Genomic DNA, 20205 nt, shown 5'->3' on the forward strand with positions numbered 1-20205 from the left:
CACTCTGTTGGAAGAACTTGCCCTTTCCTGCTGAGCATGTCTGCCCTCACATTCTTCTGTCCCTGTACAAATCTCGTTAACAGATTTATTCCATTCTCCTTCATCCATAGAAGGAGTTCCCTTGCTGCTTCGTATAGGGACAGAGAATGAGTTCCTCCTTGTTTTCTTATGTACGCCAGGGCTGTGGTGTTGTCCGAGTTGACCTCTACTACCTTCCCCGAGACTACCTCTTTGAAGGCTTTTAAACCTAATAGGATGGCCATCAATTCTTTCTTGTTGATGTGCCATCCTTTCTGTTGCACTTCCCAAGAATAAACCAAAATAAAGCCAAAGCGATTGCCATCCACAGAATACGTCACCAATTCAGTAGAAAAACAGCGACACAGGGAAGCGAGCGAAAAACCCGACGGAGGACTAACAACGATGTTGACAGTCCAACCGGCAGAGATGATCTGAGGAATAGAAAATGGGAGTGGTTCCAAGTACCACCCTGTAAGGGTTGTTAACACCTAACCGGACACCTACCACTCGGCGGTTGCCGCGAGTTTTGAAAAATCTGCCGAACCGATAGACTATAGCTATATATATATAACTGCCAGGTAAGTTCTATTCATAAAACTTCAAATTTAAACTATTCAATTTACATTTGCGTTAGAAATGTTTCCTACCAAAGTGTAAGAACTTTTACAAGCCATTTAGATAAGTTATACAAAACTGAGCCTACTCAACTAAAACCACAGATTTAACCATATGAGATATGGAAGGTTAGCAATAGTACAAAATCCAAAAACATGTATAAAACTGAACTCTCATTTCAGCATACAAATTAAATCCATTATGAAAAGCTTTGACCATTTAATCAAAGTTTACATTTCAATGCTCCTCCCTACCATATCTGTATGGTTTATCGATTTTGTACCTTGACCAAACTATACAGATAAGGTAGGGAGGAGCATCGAGATGTAAACTGTTAAATGGATTATTTCTTTGATTTTTACCCTTTTGAGTTAACCATCTGGTATTCTTGATCTTTGTGTTTACCTTGTTACCTTCTTTCCAACTGTATTTCATTTGTGCCCTGATGATGCCTGTGGCATTTGCTTGTAATTCCCATCATATTCATTTAAAAATGTAAAAAAAAAAAAAATAATAATAACAAAAGAATGTAGATATTTACTCATGTGAAAATTTAAAACAACTTAACAATTAGTTTCCTAGTACACTCGACAAGAAAACTGAAGATACAGTTTTCATTGGCTTTCGTTCATCCAATTTCCCATTTGTTTTTACTGAAAAGACACAATATCGCTAAATTTACTCTAGAATATGAAAATATACTGCAAATTGTATCATATATGTTAAAACTGCAAAACAAAACCGTTCAGATACTTAAAAACACGATATATGTCCGAAGTAATTGGAATTTCTCAGATGGATTCGTTCATAGAGATCTGGTAGACAGAATATGAATTTATGATTTTAGTACTATGTATCACGACGACAATATTTACTCGTTTTCCTTCATGTGAAATAGGTGGGGGATATTGCATCATAGTAAGTGGTGAATGCAATTATTTTAGTTTCTACAAACTTATGTTTGTATTCCAAAGCGATTAAAGTTAGCTGACGTCAATGGCACTCAATGTTGCGATGGCTAAGGTAGGTTTAGCAAATCTAGTTGCATCCACAAGAGCGTTTTCTATGATGTGAGGAGGAGCCCTAGAACTTTGAGCGGGAAAGCGCAAGTCACTGGATACTGGCTAACATAACGGATTTCACACTTTGATTACTTTGACGTTGACATGGATCGAATGCTAGTTGCTGTTTACAAAGCTACTGTCTTTAAACATAAATCTTAATCAAGGTTAAAGTAGCATGTCAGCTCAAAGGTTTTCTGGCTATATGCTCCCATTACAAAGCAGTTCGTAGTAGCCTACAGCCCTACACGACTACATTTCTTGGCCGCGAGGCTGAAAGATCTCCCACGATATAAAACTTTAATTGCCTGTGCAATTAGTTATTTGTGGTAATAAATATTTTTACTTAACACGGCTTTTTTCGTGAATTTGTGGATGAAACCCGATTTTCAAAAGTAAAGACTATATATCAAGAGAGCAATAATGACCGCACCGTTTCTAAAATTGTCCTCGTCTTTTTACAATCTTTGAATGCTACGGCAATTGTCAACTGTAATCAAGATTAGGGTATGAATTCCTTAGGGAATTAACTTGAATATTATGACCCTTCAAATTTTATCTAACATAGTGCAGCACGATCTTGGCAGTCATATCATATCGCGCAAGCATAGGTCTATCGATAGGGATACTTAATTCATTATATTTTCTTCTGCCTTTCCCCTGTCACAAGTCCGTCACCAGTACTATAACTCTCTCTCTCTCTCTCTCTCTCTCTCTCTCTCTCTCTCTCTCTCTCTCTCACAAAGAAAATATAATGAAATTAAGTAGTTATAAATAGGCCTAAGCTTTCACATGAGCAGATTTTGCTCCTCTCTCTCTCTCTCTCTCTCTCTCCACTTTTAAAACACATTTGAAATAATATTATCACTCAATCTCTCAAAGTAAATATGACAATTTGTCGAAAATTGCATTTTTCCTAACTATACAAACCTGAGGTCCTTTAACAATAGGAAGTAGCTAGCGGCAGCTGGAACGGTCGTAAGCTTCGAACAAGGGAGAACGGTAGTTAACTGCTTGTCCGATCGTGCGCGCCGCGCGACTGGGAGGTAAACAAATCACTTTTGCTTTTGGCCCATGCAAAATACGCAGAGTGAGGGTGGCATGAGGAGGACTGTATGTTAAAGGACCTCAGGTTTGTATAGTTAGGAAAAATGCAATTTCGACAAATTGTCATTTGTTCCGATACGTAATACAAACCCTCGGTCCTTTAACAATAGGAAGACTCACTTCTTGTGGGAGGAATCTGGTCTTTTTTGATGAACAGACTGGTGTTCGTCCATCCCTGGAATGCCTCCCTGGTCGTAAGAGCGAGGGAGGATCCAAGCCTCTGTCCGATTGATCGGGGGGTGTGGGCACCGCAGGATCAATGGTCAGACCTCTGGGCCGAGTACTAAGAGAGAGGCAAGCGTATCTCTTCGTACCAGCAGCAAGAACTTGTTCCTGTTTGCAAGAGGCAACATAAAGTATGGGTTGTCTCAAGCTGGCATCCACTTCCTCCCCCTTGTTGGAGGAAGTGGTGGATATACGCTCCTATCCCTAGTGAAAGGGATAGGATGGGGCTCTGTTGAGTAGCTCACCTGCATCTTGTCCTTATCCAGCAGGGTGACGACCGTGTCCCTCTAACCACAGGTAGAGGGGAAGAAAAAGATGGGAAGAGGAGCCAGTCACACTCTCATCCATTCTTACGGTCACACCAGGACTCGATGCTGTTCAGCCTGCGAGGGTCTGGGTTCGCTACACAACGTGTTGAGCAGCCACCACGGGCTCCCAAGGAAAAGATCCAAGGACCTGTGGGCAATATCCCGAAGGTAGAAGGAAGGGCCTGTGGTCTGGTTGGACCAGACCCCTGCCTTCAGTACCTGCGCCAAGGAGAAGTTCTTGTGGACAAGGCAGCATCTCCTTCGCATCGAAGGCGGTGAAGTCCATTGTAGGGAGGGGATTGTGGAACGGCTCGAACCAATCGTCAGGGACCGAAGGGTTCTGAGTCTTCGCTACGAAGTTTCGGTACGAAATCGAGCGTCACGGATCCCCACCCCATCCCCTGGGTGCTTGACTTCGCAGGAGAAGTCATGCAGTTCCTCAGAGGAAAAGAAGGAAATAGTCGCATGACCTATCCCTCTTCTCTACTTCGGTGATGTCCAGTACCCATACTGGTCTGTCCGTTTAGCAACGAAGTCTCTGCGCATCCTCTATCCCCATGCAGCGAAGTTCTCGGTAGTGGATAGGACACCGACACTCCATGGTGGGTGTCAATGGTATGGGTACTGTGACAAGCTATTAAAACGAAGTAATGGTTGCTGTGTAACAACCGAACTAAGTCAACAGCGTAATTCGTAACTGACTCGGCCGCTCTGACAGCTGCCGACTGACTGCGTTCGGTAGGAGGCAAGTTGTCAAAGCATCAGAGTAAGTCACGTGACCTTCGCCTTTAAAGGGTTATGCCGAGAGACCAAACAAATGATGTATTTGTTTGTCACCAATGCCGGACAGCGAGGTGATGATTCTCTTAAGGCATGTACCCAACAGGCGAAAGTTAATTGCCTTCTAGAGACCGAGGTCCCTGAAGGTAAAACATCTCATGTTTGTTGAATCTCAGCTAAGGAGAAACAACACTATGTACCGTTGAAGACGAAGGAGGGAGATATTTGAATGCAACCTACGTCTTCACATATGAATCGAGAGAAGGATCTCAAGATTCATAACCTGTGCTTACAAATGACTGAAAACGCTAACCGCTATTTCATATTGCTGTCCGGTGAGAAGTCGTAGTTGCAATGAAAGCGGGGCGTTCTTCGGTAATGAAAACACAGGTGAAAGCCGCCTGAAGAACTGCTTCTCATGGGCTGAACATTTGGAAGTAGAGCTGTCAGGTCGGAGAGTAGGCGATGTCTTCTGACACATCTCGTAATTCGGGTTGAACAATGAACAATTGTACACCTACGAATACGAGATATTTTGAAGACAAACTCAGATGTCTGCAAAATCATTCGCATTATCGCAGTGCGATGCAGCGGGGAGACTTGTACAGACTTCTGTTACCGTGCGGTAAACAGAAAGATGAAAGAGTCCAAGAGATATCTCTGTTGAAAATTCTCGCAATGTCGAAGGCGATGGAATCTAGCGTCACCGCAGTAGATGGTCCTTCATTATTGCGAGAATCCCCGTTAATCAGAGACCTAAGTCCATGATTGTTAGGCAGAGATACGGTTCGGTAGTCAATCAAGCAGGGGAGAGAGAGACATACATGACCGTGGAATCTCGGAGGCCCAGCTGATACTGAGCTGCTATGAGGCAGTTCAATACGCAGTGGTTGAGGCCTGCTGACTCGTCATCCTGAGTTGCCAGGTAATCCATTATTCCACGAAGGAATGCGTTCGGCTAGAACTACCGAGCATAAAAGATATGCTCGGGCAATTATATTTAGGCGAAACGAATTTCGGTAAATATAAAAGTTGAAATGGTGTTGCGTGACAAACCATAAGTATATAAAATTGAAACTGAAAACAAAACTCCTGGAGGTTGCAGGCAACCCCGAGTTGCAGTTCAATTAGAATACTTCTCGTGCTAAGTCGCAATCCGTAGAATACTAGGATATGCGCCTAGCCCCCTCGGACAATTCAACTGCTTAGCAGAATCATGTCGCGAGGTTAATATACGTAGTATATTTGTAGGATTCTGAACAACGATCTCCATCCTAAATTCTTTCCTTCAAGAAAACAAAATAAGGATTGGAGATCGACCACCTTCGTTCTCTATTAAAGAGAGTGAAGGAGAAGTCTTCCTCGAAGGAAAGCTTCAATGGTGAACAGAATACTAAGACGATAGTTCAAGCCAAACTGGATATTCCCGTCCGATCTCCTCTATTCCAGGTTGGTCGCCTACTGTGAAATAGTTTCTTTCAGCAGCAGTCTTCTTCACCATGCTAGAAATTCCAGGAATTCGAGCATAGGCGAGGTTCCCGATTATCGTGTAACATATCGGGGATTCTCGTCTCGCTCACTTGGACCGTGGTCTCGCGTAAGTGGTTTTGAAGATCGTAAAAAACTCGAACACTCTGAATGCGCTAGAAAATTCCGTTAGAATTCTAAGCAGTCTGCGAAACCCCCACCGAATTCGTCAAACGATATCGGCTGGTGGTCCTCTCGATTCCCGTAGAAATCGAGAATGGAGCAGGATTCCTCCTCAACGACCGGGGCTTACGTCAGGTAGGACCCGAAGGTCCCCCCCGGTAGCGCAGTCCCGAACGTGGGATCCTACAAGAAATTCTCTGTAGGATTCCTTCCCCTTTCCCTCGTAGCCGTAAGGAGAGAGGAATGGGGAAGGAATTGGATACTCGCTCGCCTTCCCAGTGGAAACTAGCAGTTGGAGAAGAGTAGGAGCAGCCATCGCCTTGCGGCGATGGCCTCATCAGAGTCTGGGAAAAACGTATCGTCAGGAGAAAAACGTTTTCCCGCGGAGGGTTACGAACTCTCACTGTAGGTAAGGGTCTGCCGCCACTGTGAACGTCGTCTGGGTGGGGCTGATCGACACCTGACAGGAGAGAGCCGAACCGTCCTACGACTCATTCCAGTCCTCGTCGAGGTCGAAACCTCTCAGGAGGACCGAAGGAGTATTTAAATACGGTGTCCGAAGACACGTAGAAAACGCCGCTGTCGCAGTAGAGGAGGTGGAAGTAGCTTGATCGACCGGCCAGAAACTTGATTTGAGAGCCTTCTTGCCCGGAGACGAGAGACACTGGGTTCGAGACAGAATCGGCAACGCTCCGATCGCGGCAGACCCACCGTCGGTTTGGGTTCCCTCTCGGGCCCCAAAACGACTCGAGCAGAGACGTGGGCTCTGCTGGTTGGGAGACGGCAATCCTTCCGCATGGGTCATTATGCTGAACGAATCAGCTTAATGACTTCTGCAAATTCCTCTGTTATCTCGGGAGTAACCGCGTCTTGCGGAGTAGGGGACCGTCCAGTCCCTCCAACAAGAATAGATCCCTAGATACTCCTCCTTCAGAAGAAGAAGAGCGGCAGACCCCTGACGGTCGCCTCAGCTAATTGCGCGTATGTCCTGGTCGGTCCTAGAACCGTGCCTGGTCCATACGGCTCATAGCGGGGTCGCGAGCGGCGCACCTCTCGCGATCACTCATAGGTACCTCGCTCCTCCCGGCGTAGCCCGAGGAGGTTGAAGGTACAGGAGAGGCAGACCTGACGCTCCCCCCTAGCTCGCTGGCAGGACCAGCGTGCTTGGAGGGCTGCTGCCGATCGTCAACCCGCGGTGGCGATCGAGCAGCATGCCTAGCCTTGCCGCTCGCCTGAGGCGAGAGGCTTGGCTGAGAACGTCGACGCTGATCTCTAGCGTCAGGCGAGCTGTTGCTGGTTACCGTCTCCGCCCGGTCCCGATGGGAGCGGCGTCAGGTGACCATGCTAGGCTCGCTGTCACGGTGAGACCGGCGAGCGTCCTCTCGGCGCGTCGAGCCGCTGGTACCAGCCGTGGCTGGTACCCCGGACGGCCGCGGGGACCCCTTCCTCGCCTCAACCCGTTATGGGAGAGGCCGACCTGACGCTCTCGCTCGCTGGCAGGACCAGCGTGCGTGGAGGGCTGCTGCTGATCGTCAACCCGCGGTGACGGTCGAGCAGCAGGCCTAGCCTTACCGCTCGCCTGGGGCGATTGGCTCGGCTGAGAACGTCGAGACCGATCTCTAGCGTCAGGCGAGCTGCCGCTGGTCACAGTCTCCGCCCGGTCCATCGGGCGGGAGCGGCGGACGGGTGACCTGCTAGGCTCTGTGTCGCGTCGAGACCGGCCAGCGTCCTCTCGCCGCGTCAAGTCGCTGGTACCAGCCGTGGCTGGTTACCGGCGGCCGCGGGGACTCCTTCCTCGCCTCAACCGTGGCTGTTCAGCGACCGTCACGTTAGCCCGAGCAGCCAGTTGATCGCTGCGAGAGCGTCCACTGGCCTGGCGAGAGTTGTGTGCACGACTCTCGCCAGTCTTCTGCTCCGCGCCGCTGTCTTGACGGCGAGCGAGCTCGGGCGTCAAAACTTTGGCTGGACGGTCTTCTTGGAAGAGCGTCCACTCGGTGCTTCTCGCGAACGAGAAGCGGCCGAGACGAACCTGGTTTAGCGGCAGAACCCGCTAGCACCAGGTGAGGACGCACCAGCCGAGGCTGGTGCCCTCTGGTCCCCGTCGACTTCTTCTTTGCAGAAGAAGCGACGGGCCCCGTTCCCGAAGGAACAGGAGGACCAGCAGAAGAGCTCCCCAGCTCGCCTGAGCGAGCCGGGCCCTTAGAAGATCCCGAAGGAGTCTTCTTAGGGGGGAAGGAGGCAACCTTCTTCTTCTTCGGCTGTTTGGCCTTAGAAGTCGAAGGGGAAGGAGAGGGGCCAGCGGACGACGAAGAAGACGACGACGACACCTTCCTTCCTTCTCTTCTTCTTCGCCAGGCTCCGCAGGACAGACGTCAGGTCTTCCATCCAGGAGGGAGCCGGGGCAGTTGCCGAAGCAACAGGGCCCGACTGCACCTGTCCGAAAGACCTGAGACTGTGACAGCATCACCAACAGCAGGAACAACAGGAACAGGTCCAGGAACAGCAGGAACATCTGAAAGTGAATGAGCAGCAGGCACCTGATCTGAAAGGGAATTGAGAGGGCTGGGACAGCAACAGGTACGGCAGGCACTGCAGGTACCACAGGAGAGACAGGCGTCCTGTCGGCAGCTACCGTCATCCTCGGCACTGGCGGCAGGTCCAGGGGGGTACTCTTTGGCCAGCGGCAGTCCGGGGTCGGCAATACAAAGAACCCAGGTGGCGGTGGCACCGTCCTGATTGGCACGGCAGGAATTTGTTCTGGATTGCAGCCGTGTGTTACCGACATGACATGTGGTGTGTAACACCAGGTGCGGTGACATCTCATATGCTGGTGTCGAGATTGTGGTTGTTGTAGTGGTTACCGTATCATGAGGTGACCACTGCCGACCCGCCAACCGCTGAATCAACCCCTGCAGTCCCAGCGACTCCCACACCTGTTCCAGGTCGTCCTCGCTGATGGCAAACCTGCGGAAGCAACAGTCGGGTTAGTTAGAGGGGCTTCCTCGCGCCTGGGGGGAGAGAACCCCACCCAGAGCGGACGGAAGACCCCGAGTACAACTGGACGTCCGTTACCAAAGGAGTCACTGGACTTTCCGATGACTTCTTGTGTCCTCGTACAGCACCCACTGCGCCTCTGACGAATGCATACACGTTACACAGGGCTCGTTGCGGGAGCACTCTCGCCCCCGACAACGAGTAAAACTCGTGAGGATTTACATCTACATCCAAGGTCGTCTCCCACGGATGTAGCACCTGCGGTAACATAGATTGATTAGTAAGAGGGGTTCCCTCACGCACGGGGGGAAGACATGCCCCACCCCGAACGCAAGGAAGACCCCAAATACAAAATACAATGAAGAAGCTGAGCGGGGGGCAGGAAGGAAGACGAAGAATCGGCTAATAAGGGAGTCGCGGGAGAGCTTTCCGACGACTTCCTGGCAGACCTTCGCTTCCCCCACCCCCGCACAGCAGTGAAAAGTAATATGAAAATGAAACAGAATACTGCCCTTGCGATTCACTTCATAGAACTTAAAGGAGAAAAGATCAATTCCCGGGTAAGAACGGAAACTTGATCTAATAATATGATGCTATCATAAAATATATATGAAAATGAAACAGAATACTGCACTTGCGATTTCATTTCACATAAAAATCGTAAGGATCAATTCCCGGGTAAGAACGAAAATTGATCCAGATTAAATTCATGCAATCAATAAATGAAAATGAAAAGAATATTGCAATTGCGAATCCACTTTCATTGCATTCATTATACAAAATTAAAAGTTCGTGCCGAGCGCAGTCACACTCTCGGTAACGAACGCACCGGGCAAAAATATAATGAAAAAAGTACTTACATTTTTCAATTACACCCTTCGCCCAAATACATGACTCGGCGCGAGCGCGCCCGCCCTCGGCACCGAGACATAATTCAAGGGTTCATAATTAAGTAATGAAAATGAAAACAGTGTACTTACAGTTTCATTTTCAAGTCAAACAAACCATTAGTAGAAAACACAATATAAACAAAGCATACGACGATGAAGCGGGCAGAGAGCGATGACGAACACGTCCTTCACACCCGCGGCCGAAAGCAAAAAGTGATTTGTTTACCTCCCAGTCGCGCGGCGCGCGACGATCGGACAAGCAGTTAACTACCGTTCTCCCCTTGTTCGAAGCTTACGACCGTTCCAGCTGCCGCTAGCTACTTCCTATTGTTAAAGGACCGAGGGTTTGTATTACGTATCGGAACAAATAATGAATTAAGTATCTCTATAGATTAGGCCCTATGCTTGCGCGCGATGTTCTCTCTCTCTCTCTCTCTCTCTCTCTCTCTCTCTCTTCTCTCTCCTCTCGCTCTCTCTATCTCTCCACTTTTAAAAAAATTTGAAATTAATATTATCACTCAATCTCTCAAAGTAAATATAATGAATTAAGTATCTCTATAGATAGGCCTATGCTTGCGCGCGAGTTCTCTCTCTCTCTCTCTCTCTCTCTCTCTCGTCTCATCTCTCTCTCTCCACTTTTGAAACATTTGAAAAAATATTATCACTTAATCTCTCAAAGTAAATATAATGAATTAAGTATCTCATTCGCTAGGCCTATGCTTGCGCGCTCTCTCATTATCGTCATAATATTTCATTCTTCACTGTATTGTTCCTCACGATTTCCACAGGTACTGCCCAAATTTTAAAACCCTTTCTCTCACTGTTTAAGATCCGTCTTTAATTACGTATGAATTTTATGTCAGTTTAGTGTCAATCATTACTTATAAATAAGGTTTCACAGTAGGTTTTAAAAAAGGATGATCAATATTCTACCCCGAACTGACATTACCAAACCAACATTAACGAATAATATAGAGCCTGTTTCTACATTCAAGTATAAATGATTATAGGACCTCAACAGAATCTTTATGGTGCAAAGTTGATGCAAATCTAGAAAGCAACAAACGCTATGATTTTGAAGCTCCGCCCCCTTTCAAGAGTTGCCAGGTGTGGCATTATTGAACAATATATGTCTGATGATTTAAAAAAACTGTATCTTAACTTTCCTTGCCGAGTGTACATTAAACAAAAATTTTCAACCAAGTGAATTATGCTCTACATGATGTTCACTTTGCTTGGTTTTATGCATAGCCCTCCTCAGAGATGATTCCCTCTCTGGCAGGTCCCTGTACGTTTTCAAAATAAGGTGCTTCTTATATCTTATAATTGTCTTTCAGTGTTTTTATTGTCAGTATCATAGATCCTGCAGAATAGGAGTCTGGTTCTTTTCTAAATTTGCTTTCTTCCTGTATGATCTTCACTTTGGGAGGTATTTGCTGTATAGTCTTGGTGCACAATGTACAAATGCTCTCTTGCCTGACTTACAATTTGTTCTAGGTTCAAATAGCCTACATGTTTTACTTGCATGTCTGATTAAATATACATCTAAAGAAGATTAAGCACTTTTTCAGGTATGTTGGTTCACCATATTTTAGCGCTTCAAACACTATAAGAAGTATTTTATATTCTATTCTTGCTTTTACTGGGAGTCAATGAGGCTCAATTAGTGCTGAAGTTATTCTAGCACAGGAAAAAAGGTCATTTATTAATCTGGCAGCTCTATTTTGTACTTCTTGCAAGTTTCTTAGTAGGTAGTTGGGGAGACCATAGTATATAACATTGAGAAGTCAAGCCTCGAAAGTATTTGTCTGCAAATTGCAAATTGCTATTTTCAGAGTATCTTAATTTAGGTGTTTTCTAATACATGCAATGTTTCTAATATGATAGTTACATGTTTTTACAAAATTTAACATATGGTTCTTTGCTGACCCTTTATTACATATAAACCAGTTATAAATATAAAATATTATTTTAAACAAACCTCAAAACTCTGCAAGGTAAGCTTTATAGATCTAATGAATGAATTGTGAGTTCTTTCATCAATACCATTTTAGAAGTACAACTTCTGAAAGCAATACTAGATTATGCAAACAGGACCCATCTTACAAAATAAAGGTACGAAAGTATGGTAGTTTGAGTAAGTACAGTGACCACGTGGCCCCCCAACATAGGCTCCTTTGTATGGATTTAAAGATGAAAAGAGAAAAGAAAACGAATGGGGTAAAGAAAATCAAGTGGTATAAATTGTTAGAGAGGGATAATGATAAGAAGAGAGAGTTCTGGAGAAGAGTGCTGGGAGAGGTTGATCTGGGAGAATGGTGGGGGCATAATGCATCAGTGATTAAAAGACATGGAAAGGAGATACTAGGGGAAACATCTGGAATAGTATGGGAGGAAAAGGAGAGCTGGTGGTGGGGAGAAGAGGTGGGGGAAGTGTAAGGGTAAAAGGGAGGCAAAGAAGAGAGTTGAAGAGTCACAGCTGGAGGAGGACAGAGAAAGATTAAGAGATAGAAACAAAGAAGTAAAAAGGGTGGTAGCTCAAGCTAAGGTAAGGGCATATGAAGAGGTTTATAATGAACTGGAAACCAAGGAAGGGTTGACTAGGATGCTCAAACTGTCAAAAGTACGAAATAAAAGAACAAAGGACATCACCCATATTAAGCAAATGAAAGATAGGAATGGTACGGTCATAAAAAAGGAAGAAGACATCCTGAAAAGATGGAAAGAGTATTTCGAACAACTGCTAAATGAAGAAAATGAAAGACTTGTAAGAGAGGATGGACAAGTAAACATGGGAATGGTAATGGGGATATCTAGGGATGAAGTGATACGAGCCTTAAAAAGAATGAGGAATGGGAAGGCAACAGGACCTGACTTAATCCCAGTCGAAGTTTGGAAAGCCTTAGGAGAGGAAGGGGTAGACATCTTGTATGATCTGATGGTAAAAATATTCGAACAGGAAAAGATACCAGAAGAATGGTGGGAAAGTATGTTGATACCTATATTTAAAGGTAAAGGTGATGTCCAGGAATGCAGTAATTATAGAGGTATAAAACTAATGTTTCACACATTGAAGAGTTTGGAAAGAATAATAGATAGCAGGCTGAGAGAGGAAGTTAGAATAGGGAAGGAACAGTTAGGATTTATGAAGGGAAACGGCACAACGGATGGAATATTTTGCATAAGGCAGCTAATGGAGAAATTCAGAGAAAAAACGAGACCTGCATCTGGTATTCATAGACCTTGAAAAGGCCTATGACAGAGTGCCAAGGCAAGAAATATGGAGATGTTTGAGGGAGATGGTGCTGGAAAAGTATGTCAGAATTATTCAGGAGATGTACAGGAATGTGTATACTAGAGTGAGGAGTAGTGTTGGAGAGACGGATGGATTTGATAGGGGAGTTGGATTACACCGGGGGTCAGCACTTAGCCCATTCATCTTCAACATCGTGATGGATGTAAATACCAGGGATGTTAGAGAAGCAGTGCCATGGTGCATATTATACGTGGATGACATTGTGTTGTATTCAGAGGGGAGGGAGGAGTTGGAGGGGAGGTTGGAGAGGTGGAGAGCAGCACTTGAGGAGAGAGGAATGAGAATAAGCAGATCAAAAACCGAATATATGTGTTCCAGTATTACTGAGGACAGTGGAAGTAGCATAAGATTGGGTGGGGAAGAAATAAAGAAAGTACAAAAGTTCAAGTACTTAGGGTCCGTATTAGAGGATAGTGGAAGCATGGACCAAGAGGTGAGACACAGAATTCAGGCAGGATGGAATAACTGGAGGTCTGCATCAGGGGTCCTCTGTGACAAGAAAGTCCCTCTGAAATTGAAAGGAAAGTTCCATAGGACAGTGGTCAGACCAGCAATGTTATATGGAACAGAAACAGCAAGTATGAGGAAAACAGAGGAGAAGAAGAAGGATGTAGCAGAAATGAGAATGTTGAGATGGATGTCGGGAGTAACAAGGGAAGATAGGATTAGAAATGAGTATATAAGAGGATCGACAAAGGTAGCTGAAATATCGAAGAAAATACAGGAAGGAAGGCTTCGATGGTATGGACACCTGTTACGAAGGGAGGAACGTCATGTTAGAAGATATACGATGGAAATGGAAGTGCAGGGTAGAAGGAAGAAGGGAAGACCAAAAAAGAGATGGCGTGATTATGTAGGGGAAGATATGGAATTGAAAGGTATAAATGAGAACGAGGCACAGGACTGAAATCGATGGAGACGACTCATTCGCAATGGCGACCCCATATAAAAATGGGTTTAAGCTAGGAAGAAGACAGTGGAGCCTGCACAAGTATAATCTGGCATTGTAGGTTTGGTTAAATTAGTCTACAACCCTGTACTAACCCTGATTTCCAGACCTAGGTCTAGGCTACATTGAAGAGGGGTTGAGGGGGATCCTCTATAATAAACAGGTCAGATCAACCTCCTATGTTACGTTAAGACATACCCTTCCATTTTACTCATGCTAATTAATGTTGTATGCCTTTGGTAGTTACCTTTCCTGTTTAGAAATATTTTGCTAAATATCATGTAATTCATGTTGTGTTTAATATGACAATTTTTTTAATCAATTTGTTATTTTTCTTAACTAATGAACCCTCAGTCTTAACATTAGGATAAATCTTCTAGCGCCAGCTGGAAACCAGTAAAGTTAACAAAATTGTGTAAGCAATGGACTAGTGGCGTCTGTGCTTGGTCATGAGTTTTGTAGGACCACCCACATACCCCTCAGCAACCTGTGACCACGCCAGTTGAATAAGAGTAGACTAGTTTTTTACTCCACTGTAAAGCCGGTTTAGTTTGCCCGCATTTATTTCTTGCAGGGTTTCAATGAGTTTTTGCTGTTTGTGTGTGAGTCATGCTTCTCAAAGATGTAACAGCATAGGTGGTCTGGGATATCTGGTAATGTAATGTTTATTTGGCTAGTGTTGACATTTAAAATCCAACCACATAATCACTGAGGCATATCTGAAATGTCCAGGAGAGCAAAACCAAACAGCCTTTGTTGCTGGGTAACAGACTTTCAATTGCCAGAACACAAGGTAGAAATTTTGATAAAATTTGTATAAAAAACATAAGATGGTATATATTTTACGCAAGAACGACCAGATACCCCTTTCAGAATGATGGATACATCACATTTGCAATGTGGGGAGGCAACTGAGGTGACACTGTCAACTTGTAAAACAATCAATGCCACATCAGAGAGGAAAGCAATCCAATCTAGTTGTTGTATACCCTTCTATATAATCAGAAAACCACGTAAATATCACAAACAACTTTGAGATACCACACAAATATTACAAAGAAAACTAACGAAAAGCAAAAAGAATGGTGGTTCTCTAAGAAAAAGACTAAATTTAGTTATGATCGGGAAATTTCACGATACATATTGAACACTTGAACTAACACACAAACACACACAGACATTTGTAGCTCCCCAAGACCCTGGGATTTACCCAAAGATGTGTGGTACTACTGGCTGACACCCAATTCAAGAGGAATGCAAGTCAATTTCCTATGCACAAGAAGCCTCATTATATATAACAAGCTTGTGATGAAACAAACCGAAGAGTAACTTACACAACTCTCTTATCTTGCTTTAGGAGTTTGTTTGTGAACTCAGTCAATATCTCCAAGAATGCCAAGTTGGGAGGAGGGCCAGTTGGATCTACAGGATTTTCTAATGGATTGACAGCAAATAATATCCCCTCCCGATGTAGGGCTGTGATGGCCTCACGATTCTTCACTGCATCAAGGCCAAAGGAAAGTGCGAAACGCTTAGCCAATTCCTGAAAGTAAGAAATCAACCACATTCAGTGCTTCATGAAATCAACAGATAAAGAAAAAACCACCCATCGAAATTTAGCTTTTATACAATTAACCAAACCCAAAGGTACTACCCATGTGAAGTACCTCAAATTTTGAACTGTGTACTAACTGCACTTGCAAACACAAAATATATTCAAAACTAGCCTGTATTCATGCAGACATAATTTAAATATATGAGCACTAACCTCTTTCCAGACTAAACTTTTGTCAAAGTGCACTTTCAATGACGTTTATGGCTTTAAAATAGGGAAACAAAATAACAAAAAACTAATTCCATAACTCACTTTCAGGCTGATGAAGTCAACACTCTGGCGGTTAATCCTGACATTGTCTTTCTGCAATTCTCTGAAAATCATCGTCAATGCTAGAGCCATCGTACGGGCAGAATTGACCTTGTTTATCTCTCGGGCTTTTCCTAGTGTTGCCTTGATTATATCTCCATAATCATCATAATACTTGAAAAAATCAGAAGAAAAAAAGTAAATCAATTATGCACATGAAAACTTCAGTAAATAAGGCATTATTCAAATTTCTGTTTAATGTTCTTTCAAATAAGATATGAGGTGATACTTGGTAGATTTGTTTTGAAATGGCTTTCTACAATAACTTTTATTTCCCAAAATATTTGCGATATACTCCATATTTCATAACAGAGCTATAAGATTTACCAATAATATAAACTCCCATTCTTCAATCTTTTCCACTATTATACTAAAATATATGCAGTACTTACCCTGACATAATGCTTGAATACATCAGCAGCAACTTTTGTTGGTAACACATTATATACAATCAGCTTGCAAAAGGTGGCAAGAAAATTACGTCGTTTATGCAATTCCTCAATCTTTACATGTTCATCTTGTTCCTCTGCAACAAAATAAAATAGAAAACTACTAGAGAGCCATCTACAAGGATAGAGGCCTCTCCACTAATGGCTACTGTTGAACCATTATTCGTCCAGTTTCTACCCACTGGATCTAGTTTGGTACTGGCTGAGGTCGTGTATTATAGCTCTGAGAATCCTAAATGTTTCTATTACCCAATGCTTTTCTAAACAGTACAAATTGAGGCTTTCTAACCTCCCTAGTTATCCAAAAAGTCTGAATAACAGAAGATTTGGTTGCTCATATCTTTAATGGTATTGTTAATCTTTTTATGTCCTTCCTCTGGGACAGCGCCCATAATTGCAACTGCTTACTCATATTGCCATTTAATGTATCCTAGCACCTTCATGTTTTCTTTTTAACTTCTTTACATTCCTTATAATACTGTAGATCATTTGTAATTATGAATCCAGAGTTGGTTCCCTATTAGAACTTTAATCATAAGATCTGATATAAAAACGTACGCCAGCATTTCAATCAGGAGCCATTTTCAGGCTAGTTAGCAGTTCAATGATTGATCTCAAAATGAAGACCAAAGACAATCACTAGCAAACAGGGAAGCTGAAAACAGGCCTCCCACCACAGCTAAGAAAGGATCACTTGTCATCATCTAAACAGGGTAAGTGACATTCCATTAGCTTTGGTACAGAACGCTTCTCAAAAATGGAATTTTGCATGCAAAAATTCTGCTCTTTAGCTACAAGGAATTAATTTTGGTCTTTTGCTCTACATGCTAGATGGGATGTTGTGATGTTCAATTCTTTTGAAGAGATGCAAACACTGGAAATAAGCATGACAAAGAAATAACCAAGAATTTCATAGCATTGGCCCAATCCCAGACAGGTGTAACTGTCTACAGAGATAGTACATTAAAAAGTGTCTAATCCCATAGCAAATATTGTGTAATAAATTAACTGATTAAATATAATATTCTTCAGTCCAATAGTACTCTGAGGTTTTATAAAAATGTGACAAAATAATTGATTGGATAATTAAGGAATGACTATGAAAAGACAAAAGTAGAAGTCAAGGCATGAGAAAAGAACAATAATTATAAAGGAAAAGGGCAATGATATCAATGAAATAAAATAACTAAAATGGAATACAGTTTACAAAGCTGCCTTGAATACATGCGGACCTTTACTTTGGCATTCTACCTTCACCATCAGTCTCACAACTTATCATTTGGCTACCTGCAAGCAATATCTATAGTGTGCAAACCATTACCTGGAGTGAAAAATTAAGAGGCTAAAAACATACATACCATCATCATCATCAATAAAAACGTATGTCTGGATGAAATGATTTAGCAGATGTTGCAAGGCTCGATCTGGTTCATACAACAAGGAAGTAAGAGTTGGATTGGTGCCAACAAGTTGACGACTGAAGATAATGAGCAGATCACAAATTGTCACATATGCCTAGAATAAAATGAAAATACAAAACTTTAAAAATAATTCTTCATAACATCACACAAAGTAAACATTAATAAATATCTCTTACTACGTATAACATTATGTCATATGTGGCATATATGGTATTTCCCATTTATTGTACTGTACTACTGAATTCACAATGTTTCCAAAGCAGCACAGCTACACCAAAATTGATTATCCAAAGATTTATTCATAAAAGGGAAAGGATTAATAGTTACACGAGACATGCTACAATTTGTCTGATTATTTCTTACTGGTATCAATACTCACAATAAATGACAAATATTTAACTAATTTGCATTTTTCATAACTTACAAACCTGAGGTCTTAACATTAGGATAAATACTCAGCACCAGCTGGAAACTGGTAAAGTTTAAAATAATTGTGCACGCAAGGGACTATTGGCATCTGTGCTTGGTCATGAGTCAATGTGGAGCCACCCACATACCCCTCATTAACTCGTCACCCCATTAGTTATTCTTCCAACCCAGGTTAGTTGATAGAGGGGTGGTTAGAGGTGGGCCTTTGTATGTTAAGACCTCAGGTTTGTAAGTTATGAAAAATACAAATTAGTTACAAATTTGTCATTTGTTCATATACGAAACAAAACTTCGGTCTTGACATTAGGATAGACTTACTCTTGGTGGGAGGTAAGTACTAGTAACCAACTGGGAGTTTGCCACCTTTGATCAGTTTTCTGAATACTAGAATTCATGAAACAACTGACCAGTATTTCCGCATCTAAGACATATATGAATATCATAGAGTCAGACTTCTGGGTTTTTACACAATGTCATAGTTCATAGCGTCCAAGGAAGATAAAAAGATCTGTTCCCCTAACAAACCAATTCATCCACTCATGTAGGTTTGTTATCATTCCTCTCCCCTTTGCTAAAGAGAGGAATGTCCTGCTACTGACAGGTATCTTACTGATACTAACCCTAACAGTATGGTTACTTCACTCACCTGTACCTTGTCTGTTCCAGCTTATGATGGTACTCTCTTGAAAAGGAAAGAGGCCAGTTAAATCCTCCATTTTACACTCATACCATCATCTTAGACAAGATACCAACTGACCCGCCAGGGGTACTGGATGAGTTACACCATTTGTTGAGCAGCCACCAAAGGACCCAAGGAAATTGTGTCCAAGGACCTCTGGGCAATCTTATATATATACAGTGGTACCTCGAGATACGAAATTAATCCGTTCCGAGACGGCCTTCGTATCAAGAGTTTTTCGTATCTTGGAACACATTTTACATGTAAAATGGCTAATCCGTTCCAAGCCCTCCAAAAACACCCCAGTAAATTATATTTCCAGGCCTAAAACACATGTTCTAGGGTTACGACAGAAGAAATATGACTCCAAAAAGGCAAAATACTGTACATACTTGAGTAATATTCAACTGCATGTAATGTTCAACCCCATTTTTACTGCATATATTAGGACTTTAGCATATGACCCTTAGCAATAAGCCTAGCCTATGTTAGCGGTTGCTACTGTAGCCTAGTCTATGATTCTGACATCTAAACCTAAGAGCTAAAAGCTTAGAATATGCCAATAAAATGTATAAATAATCAGTATGTACTCATTTCAAATAATTATTAATTAATCATTAACTATAATACACAAACAAACAAAAAACAAACCTTCCAATCGATTGTTTACATTCTCAGCTCTTACCCGTCTTACGAGTATCGAACGAGCGCCAAGCAATCATTTTTCCTAGCACACAGTAAGCCATAAATTGTCATTAGTATCTCTCTTCAACTAATGAAACCACCAAACAGTATAATAACCATTCATTACTATTCTTTATTCTATCTTTACCTAACGGAGATACCGAGTTACTGACAGCTATAATGAAACATACGCAATACGTATACGTAACGTAATAATAAAACAGAAGAAGAATTCTAAAAAATGCGTATTTGTTGGCAGTCTGATTTATTTTATATTTTATGATATCTAATTCAATTTTTTTTATTAAATGTATTGCATGTACTCATTTCAAATAATTATTAAGTAACCATTAACTATAATAAACAAACAAACAAAAAAAACTTCCAAACGTCTGTTTACATCCAGCACTTACGAGTATCGAACGATCGCCAAGCAATCACTTTTACACAGTAAGCCATAAATTTTCATTATCTCTCTTCAACTACTGAAACTACCAAACAGTATAATAACCATTCATTTCTATTCTTTATTTTATCTTTATCTAATGTTCTTTTGTTATTAAATGTATTGCATGAATACTAAGTTTTTCAATTTACAGCAACCTTTTACCAATAGAATACTTAAAGCACAAGGGGTAGATGCTGACCAATAGGAGAGCAGGACCTCATGGGGTGACTAGGATCAGGAACCAATGGGAGAGCG

At 42.6% G+C, this 20205-nt stretch overlaps 1 protein-coding gene across 3 annotated transcripts in view; it reads right to left on the reverse strand.

Annotated features, from left to right (window-relative positions):
* The window catches only part of LOC135206733 (cohesin subunit SA-2-like), a 307211-nt gene that overhangs the window by 93869 nt on the left and 193137 nt on the right, over positions 1 to 20205 (reverse strand). For all 3 annotated transcript variants that reach the window (XM_064238201.1, XM_064238204.1, XM_064238202.1), the window contains exons 16-19: positions 17648 to 17804; positions 16233 to 16366; positions 15784 to 15954; positions 15251 to 15459 (exon numbers count right to left, since the gene is read on the reverse strand). In XM_064238201.1, the coding sequence (XP_064094271.1) occupies positions 15251 to 15459; positions 15784 to 15954; positions 16233 to 16366; positions 17648 to 17804 (671 nt within the window). The remainder of the gene's footprint in view (positions 1 to 15250; positions 15460 to 15783; positions 15955 to 16232; positions 16367 to 17647; positions 17805 to 20205) is intronic.

This window comes from Macrobrachium nipponense, chromosome 31 (assembly GCF_015104395.2).
Source record: "Macrobrachium nipponense isolate FS-2020 chromosome 31, ASM1510439v2, whole genome shotgun sequence".
NCBI lineage: Eukaryota > Metazoa > Arthropoda > Malacostraca > Decapoda > Palaemonidae > Macrobrachium > Macrobrachium nipponense.